Below are 8,812 nucleotides of genomic sequence, written 5' to 3' on the forward strand. Positions count from 1 at the left end.
CTTCAGCAAAATTTACTTTGCATATATTGCAATATGTTTTTGTGCCGCCTCAAAGCACAATTCTATGAATGACAATAAAGTGTGCAGTTTCTTGGCAGCTAAATACCTCGTTGCTGCAGGAAGACTCTCATAGTGAAAGTGGAGGATTCTCTGTGGATTCAGAGAACTCTAAACAAAAGCATCAGGCCAAAATATTAATGTCCCATAGCAAAAAAACAAACAAACACAAGCACCCTCCAATTTGTCTTGTTGGTAATTTCCACTTTTCTGGGTCTTCTGTATCCCCCAAAGATCTGAAATAATAATTTAAGTGAATTTGGATACATTATTGAACTACATGACTTACACATGATACTGTCCCTTTTACTTACTTACTTACTTACTTACTTACTTACTCACTGACTTAATAACTAGTCTGCTCAATCCCATGGATTCAGAATGACTTACAGCAGTTTTCTCAAATGTTAATAGATTTTATTTCCCCCAGGGGCTCAGTCTGAAACTGTTAAATGGGGTATAAAAGAGGCAGGAATAAATAGGGGGGAAATGATTTTATAAACACACGTATTAATCTATTTTAAAAATGCATTAATCAGCTTTTAAAAACAAACCAATGTTCCCATAGCACACCATAAATAACCAACCCCAAAAGCTACCTATAGGACTATAGGATTTTGCTATCAGCCACCTGCTCTTCAGCTCAGATCATAATGTCTCCCCTGAATTGCCTTACACTTTCCTTTTTCTTGCAGAGTATGGAAGAGGCATGAGCTTTGCAATGTGTGGCTACAAGTGTGTTTCTCAATCTGCAAATGTTCTCTATAAGAAGCAGGAGAAATAGGAGAAATGAGGCTTTCCTTACCCATTATTTTCACTCTCATCTTGTTGTATTTCATCTGCATTCAGGTTTACCTTTCACTAGTTTGGCCAAGTCCCTCTGGATTTCTTCATGACCTTTTCTAGATTAGTTAAGCATTTTCTAGATATGTTTGCAAGTTAAGCGTTCTTTCTTTCTTTCTTTCTTTCTTTCTTTTTCTTTCTTTCTTTCTTTAACTTAGGCTATTGTACTCATGTTTCTTTAAAAAAAAATGTTCAAACGACATAAATCTATGTGGAAGAGCATCTGCCTTGAATGAGGGTCCCAGATTCAGTTCCTGGCATTTTCAGGTAGGGCTGGGAGAGACCCCAGTCTGAAACTTCTAGAGCTGTTGCCAGTCATTGTAGACAAGGCTGAGCTAGACAGACCAATGAGTGTGACTCACTGGGAGGCAGCTTCCTATAATCCTAGGCGCCATTATACATGGATTCCACTGTGAATCACGTTTAATTTTTTGGCTGTTTGTTTGTTTGCTCTGCTCTGCTCTCTGAGCAGGAGTACTGTATTAGATGTTCTTTACTTCCTTCTGAATTAAAACCGAGCAGTCAAAGACAGGGAAAACCACCTGGGCAGAATTAATCAAATTGAATTGAGGAGGCCAAAGATGCAATTTGTCCATACTTACCTGGGAATATTCCGTTGACACACTGGGTCTTACGGTTGAGTTAGACTGCTTAGGGATTGAGGTGTCAGGCTGGGATCAGTCTCCTCTCAGCCCTCCTGCAGAGAGTCCCTGAGAGAAGGCTTCCTGCTTCAGCCTAGAAGCAAGAAAAGGGTGTGCATGCTTCAAGATCCGAAAACTCCCCAGCAGTAACCAACCTGAAGGAAGATTTGGACATTGGAGAAGGAGGCTAACTCTAAGGACCTCTCTTCCTCACTTCACTGACCTAGCTTTCCAGACTTAATTTATGTCTACCATTTTTTAATCATCTTGAACCCTAACAAGACATTCTGAAACTACCATATGGTTACAATGAATTGCAGACTCTACCCAGGTCTTTGCTTCTGTGACTACTTCACCGGAGGCAGAGTCCCTAATTATTCTGGGGCTCCTTTCCTTGATACTAGATTGCTCCTACCTCTAATTAAACTTAGTCAAGTTTGAGACTGAAGTGAATTACTGGCTCTCCTTCAGGCATAAAAGGATTATAACATGACAACATACTTTGCCTCTCATTGATACAGATGCATTGGGCATGTGAGAAGATAGATATTATAGTTTGGTGTTTATTTGTGCAGATTGTAATGGTAATCTCACAATAATTGAAGTGAACAAAAACTACCTAAAGGGGAGAATAAAACCATCCAGACGTAAGTGAATATGAAACACCATTGTTTCTAGAATTATACAGCTTCATTAGTATATAAAACTGGGGGAAAATGGATTGAAAGGTATCTTAAAAGGCTGTCTCAAGATCTATCTTTAATCAGAATCAAGTATAAATAACTAAAGGATTAAAAGAAGGGGGGAAGCTTCCAGTGCTGCAGATTCTGTAATATATTATGGTATCAACATATTAGAACATTCTAATTTTGAGTTCCTGGATTTTTCTAACATCATCTCTTATACCTAGGATAGAAATAGAATATATCAAGTACTAAAATCAGAAGCAATAGATCAGGAGGTGGAGCTATCAAATGAAATTACAAGCATTTCTTTATTAATTTTTCTCTGTTTCTAAGACAATGGCTCTCCTGTTTCACTCATCACCATTAAACTAGAGTGTCTATGGATTATCTGCTCAGCGTAATGTTACAAATTTATCATTAGGCCTATCTTTTAGGTAATGGAAAACTGGAATCCTAGGAATACTTACTAAGCGGTAAGCTCCATTCTGAGTAAGCAAGTTTAGGATTGTGCTGAGGGCTACCATGATATGCAAACTTACTTGGGAGTCAGTCCCATTAAAATGAGTGGTGGGGCTTACTTCTGAGTAAAAATGGATAGGTTTGGGCTGCACACCTCTTGATAGCCGTAGTGGTATTATCTTCAAACAATACATCAGTGGCGACTAATGACTACACGATCTACAATTAAATACTAGGCAATAAGGGAGAACGGGTGGCATCTCAGGGTTGCCAAGGTAAATGACAACACTCGCTTGTTACTGCACTGGGTGAAGACGAACAGAGTTGCAGAGGCATGATTAAGTTACGGACTTTTGTGGAGCATGCGCACTACATCAATTGGACAAGCAGCCCAACCTTAAGCACGTTTACTTTGGAAGCAAGCCTCGTGGCTTATTCCAAAGTGAATGCGCACAAGTTCTCATCATTCACGGTACATAACTTCGGTTGGTCTTTTGCCCCATATAAAACTGTAAAGCAAGTTTTCTGGGCAACTGCTTTATTTTTCGTTTTCCCTGGCAATGTCTCCCGCCTCCTTACATACACGCGCGCGAGCGAAGCGCGAGCGAAGCGTTCTCGCATTTGATTTGAACGGACACTGAAATGCATGCAAACTTGTCCTGTTAAAGGGCCGGACGCCCCGGAGATTCCTTTCTCCCGTTGCTGAACTGTCTGCATTCTCGCCACGGTCCGACCCCGGCGAGGACTAAACAGAGGAGGACGCTTCCCCGTCGCTCGCGCCAGTCCTCCTGCTGCGCACGTGTCCTCGTCCTTGCCCCTCCCTCCAGGTCCTATCTTCCGCCTCTCTTCTCTTCTCCTATCCTCTCTCTCCCCCACCCCCACCCCGCCGCAGTCCCGGGTCAGGAGTGGCCCAGTCACTTGGAGAACTGCGCCTGCACGGCCGCTAAACTGAGGCCGGACGACGGGATGAAGTGGGGGAACTTGCAAATGGCGCAAGTGCACAGGCTGGCGCCGCTGGGCAGGTGTACTTGGCCGCACTGCTGCTCTTCCAGGGCCACCGAGAGGTACTTGCTGGCCGGGTGCGGGGCGTGGTGGTGATGGGCATTCACGGCCCCCGGCGTCAAGAGCACCGGGCCCGGGGCGGCGGCGGCGGCGGCGGCGAAGAGGGGCAGGCCCGCCAGGAGCAGCCGGGGGCCCGAGCCGCTCATCTCGCCTAGGATCCGCCGGAGCTCTTGCAAGGAGCTCCCCAGCAAGAGGATGTAGTTCCTGGCCAGGAGCAGCGTGGCGATCTTGGAGAGCTTCCTCCCCGGCGAGCTCTGGCAGTGCGCGGCCGAGTAGGGCAGGATCACCTCCCGCAGCGCGTCCATCGCCAGGTTGAGATCTTGCATTCGCTTCCGCTCCCGGCTGTTGATCTTCCTCCGGAGCTGCTGCTGCTCGGTCTTCTGGTCACTCTTGGGCGTGACGCCGGCGGCAGAGGCGAGGTGGCCTCCCGCTGCTGCCGCGGTCGCCTTGGCACTCCCGGGTCCTTGGAGAGGCTCTGGAGCAAAGTCTGGCCGCTCAGGAGCTGGTTTGACCAGCAAGGCGGGAGGGGGCTGCCTGTAGCCCACCAGCTCATAGAAGGGCGGCTGCCTCAGCATGGTCGCTTCGGTGCTGCGCTTTCAGAGCAGGCAGAAAACTTCCATAGCACAAAAAGGAGCTGTGGGGGTGGGGAGCAGCTGGAAGGGGAAGGGGGGGGGACACACGCGCCGGTGATTTGCCGTGAGATGTGAGGAAAGGGGTAATCGGCCGAATCCCCTTTAAATCCAACTCTGTTGTTAGAGTAAAGGAATGTCAGGCCGGCAGCCAATGGGAGTGCAAATCTGGGCGAAGAGCGATGCTCATTGGCTGTCGCGTGGCGTGGAGGGAAGACGCAGCGCAGGGCAAAACAAGAAGTTTATTGTCGCCTCCGGGCTCTGCGGGTTCCGCCGCCCAAACTTCCGCAAGGGCTCTTGTCCTTTCCGCTCACCTTTGGAGCGCGCTTGTTTTTGTTTTTTCTTTTTACTCTGTGTGTTCTGGTTCCTTCTCCTGACTGTTGGCAGGAATATGAATGCCTGCCGAAGGGCTGGGATCTGTAAACTTGCTCTGCTTTTCAGACCACAAAGTGGCATCTGCTATTTGTTTGTTTTGGTCACAGAATAACTTGGCCCCCTGGGCCCTGCCACTGGTTAAAAACAAGCTATTTTAAAATAAAGCAGAAGACAGAGCTGAGATATCACATGTAGAAATGGTACGTTGCAGGACGCGTATTTGCACCCATATGTTTACAACTACAGTATTCAACTTGGACATACAGCAAATGATTTTATAGCCCACTGAATGTGCAAATAGGCTTGCCAATGACAATATGCATCACCAAGCACTGTTTTGTGAACTACCACTATCATTATCTGTCCTTTTCATTTGCCTCCCGTTTTATAATCCCCCAACCCCCACGTGAATTTATAACCTAATTCATGATAACGCTTCACACATCTGATGAGGTACCGTGTTTCTCATATTATAAAACACGTCTTATATTTATTTTTCCCTCAAAAAAACACACTATGGCTTATTTTCAAGGGATGTCTTATTTTTTTTCCTCCTCCTCCTGCCGTGGCCGGCATTGCTGCTGCGCTTATCACTATGTCTTATTTTCGGGGTATGGCTTATATTCCTTGAATGCTTAAAAATCCTGCTATGGCTTATTTTATGGGTATGTCTTAAAATATGAGAAACAGGGTAGACTGTGGTCCATCAAAGCTTATGTCATGATAAATTGGTTAGTCTTGAAGGTGCCACAAGACTCTTAATTGTTTATGCTTCAAAAGTCTAATGTGTTACTCACCATGATCCCCCCATCTATATTTCACAAATGTTTTTGCTGTGTCTCAGCCTTGTTTCATTTTGATTTCAGGTATTTATTATAAGTATTCCTCAGCTGTTCTGTGAAGGCAGCTCAAAGCATGAAATAAATAAATAATAATAATAATTTATTATTTATACCCCACCCATCTGGCTGGGTTTCCCCAGCCACTCTGGGCAGCTTCCAACAGAAAAATGAAATAAAATAATCTATTAAACATTAAAAGCAATGTAAAATTCAGTACCAGTAAAAAGCAGTGCAATCCTAAACATTTTTCTTTAGAAGTAAGTCCCATTGAACTCAACGGGCATTGCTCCATAGTAAGTGTTCTTAGAATTGCAAACCATAAGTCTAGAACAACTTTAAAAGTCTTTTTTACATTGAACTGAGATACAAAAATACAATAAAATCAAAGACAATACAAAGCAACAAAACAAAATGATAAAACAGAAGGGTAAAGTAATTCAGGTATTAAAACCCATTAAATCAGATAGATGCAAAATGTCCAGGCCCATGATTTTTCTTATTTATAATTGTATACACCCTACAGCTAGATAAAAGGGTTTGGAGACAGAAGTTGTAGTCCATTTTTCTTGGAGATACTTAAGACAAAAGTAAGGGAAAGTAGAAGGGGAGAGGACTAGGCTGTGGAAGGTGCCTGGGACTGCTTAAGTTTTTTCTGGCCTGATGGAGAGACTAAGCTCAGAAGTGACATTGCTGGTTGGGTGGTGGTGGTTGCCTTTTTCTTGGGTGGGATTCTGGGGGAAATGAGATCATGCCACCCTTTCCTGCAAGGACAGTTGATGGCCTGAGAGAACAGTTGTGGCAGCCCCTGCCCTGCCTTCCTTGGGGCTGCTTAAGACAAACCTGTGTGACCTGAGGGAAGGCAGCTTCTGCCATTCACACTCAGATAGCCCAGGAGGGCACTGTTAATCTACATTTTATAACATTTTAATTGCTTAGGTATCTTAAAATTGTGAACTGCCTTGGTAATAACGTGATATAAAATTGCAACAAATAGAACTATAACAATCCCATGCTTACATTGCTGCTTCCTATGTTCTCACAGTTTTATGCCATAATTAAGGAAGCTTAATTAAGTAATGCCCAAGGACTTAAATGTACCTACTGGATTTTTTTTTACTCTTTAAAATGAAGAATAATTATATCAATAATAAACCAACAGATATACAAGGAATAAACAAATATTGAGACCCCACATCTTTCCTGATGCCAGAATTATTCTGGGGCAGGACCATCCCCATGTTTGGCAAAGGAATATGTTGTAGAACACCCATGTCCCTGTGGTGTGACAGGCTGGTCTTCAAGTGGTGGGTTGGAACCCACTGCTGGGTCACAGCCTGACATAAGGATGGTCACAACAGCAGCACAACCACCATACAAATATATGGTAAAAATTAAGAGGTGGGTTCTCAATTCGAGAAGACTAGGCTAGTCTATTTTAAGGATGGGCTAGACCAGGCATCCCCAAACTTCAGCCCTCGAGATGTTTTGGACTACAATTCCCATCTTCCCCGACCACTGGTCCTGTTAGCTAGGGATCATGGGAGTTGTAGGCCAAAACATCTGGAGGGCTACAGTTTGGGGATGCCTGAGCTAGACAATCCACATCATTATATGAGTGCATAAGCTTCAATGCACACTTGATCATTAAGTGTGTATTCATTAAGTTTGTCCTTGGTCTCATTCTTAAGTATGGCGAGATATCATTAGGGGGCAGACTGGTGTCCAAATACTGGGTATGGTGACTGGCATGTGGGTGACTGAAACAAGGCCAGCCCTATGATGAGGCAGAGTGAGGCAGCTGCCTCAGGTGGCAGGGAGTGGACAGAACCGTGAGTGTCATGTGGCCTGCCCTGTACCCCCTATGATAGCCTGCTGCTCTCAGGTGCAGTGGAAGATCCTGTCCTTTCACCAGTATTGGAATAAGATTCAACTACCAGTCAAATTGGCTTCTGTATGTGCCTTGAGGAAGGGCGCCATCTTTTTCTTCTCCTCAGGCAGCAAAATGTCTCCAGCCAGCCTTGGCTGAAGAGGATAAGATCCCGCAGGTTGATCTTCCACCTTGGTGCTCTGCTTTTGTAGGCCCTGGCTACTGCCTCCTTTTTCTTTTTCTGGTCTTTTCTTTTCCCAGCCCAATGCACTTAGTCTACTTGGAAATCATGGCCTCTGACTTCAAGTTGATAATAATAATAAGAGGAAGAGTTTGGATTTGATATTCCGCTTTATCACTACCCGAAGGAGTCTCAAAGCGGCTAACATTCTCTTTTCCCTTCCTCCCCCACAACAAACACTCTGTAAGGTGGGTGGGGCTGAGAGACTTCAGAGAAGTGTGACTAGCCCAAGGTCACCCAGCAGCTGCATGTGGAGGAGCGGAGACGTGAACCCAGTTCCCCAGATTACAAGTCTACCGCTCTTAACCAGAGCTGCATCAGTCCATTATTGTAAGCTAGTGTGGCTTGGCTTATGGAGCTTTCTACACTGTTGTGATGAGGTGGACAAAGGCACAGTTCCCAGTCCTATTTTACAGAGCAATCCTAACCATGTCTACTCAGACATAAACCTTACTGAATTCCATGAGGCTTGCTTCAAGGAAAGTGGGATTAGGATTGCAGCCTTAGTCACTTTGGAAAATATGCTGATGGTGTTGATAGTGATGTAGTAATAATAATAACATCATCTGAGAGCCATTGTCAAGCATCTGTCTTGCCAATGACTTTTGAAAGCTGGGAGCCATTAATTGAAGGAAGGGCTCCAGAGTTATAGACCATGAACTCCAGGTAGGATTGAGAGCTGAAAATTCTTAATTATGCCATGTTGTAATGGGAGGCAAGGATGGGGCAAGACTGGAATATGCACAAGGATGAGGCAGTGTGGTAAAGTGGTTAGAGTATCAGACTAGGGGTCCCTCTGATCTAGTTTTTTTTGTAAAAAGGAAAAAAACTGCAACAGGTCATTGATTCAATAACTGTGATTTGTGGTGGATTTATACTAGACTGTTGACACTGCTTCTCCAGTGTCATGAATTAATGCCGTTGGGAGGGGCATTCACAACCAAACCAGGACAAAAGAAAGAAAAAAACCAGACCATTTGTGGTATAAAAAGTTACAGTATTTCAGCAGGAAGTTATGGGACATGCACTTACTCTTCATCTCAGAGTTGTTGTGGGGATGAAATTCCAGGATGTGTGTGTGTCCATGTGCACTGTTTTGAGATTGCTGTA

General features: G+C 44.5%; 1 protein-coding gene across 1 annotated transcript; it reads right to left on the reverse strand.

The window, feature by feature from the left end:
- Nucleotides 1–1,356: 1,356 nt before the first annotated feature.
- On the reverse strand, nt 1,357–4,451 carry OLIG1 (oligodendrocyte transcription factor 1). Its single transcript, XM_035116164.2, has one exon. The coding sequence runs from the start codon at nt 4,321–4,323 to the stop codon at nt 3,601–3,603; it is 723 nt and encodes a 240-aa protein (XP_034972055.2). The 5' UTR covers nt 4,324–4,451; the 3' UTR covers nt 1,357–3,600.
- Nucleotides 4,452–8,812: the final 4,361 nt, after the last annotated feature.

The sequence above is a fragment of the Zootoca vivipara genome, chromosome 4 (assembly GCF_963506605.1).
Source record: "Zootoca vivipara chromosome 4, rZooViv1.1, whole genome shotgun sequence".
Classification (NCBI taxonomy): Eukaryota; Metazoa; Chordata; class Lepidosauria; order Squamata; family Lacertidae; genus Zootoca; species Zootoca vivipara.

Coding starts and splice junctions, on each gene's coding strand:
- OLIG1 (XM_035116164.2), bottom strand. CDS start 4,323: ATGCTGAGGCAGCCGCCCTTCTATGAGCTGGTGGGCTACAGGCAGCCC.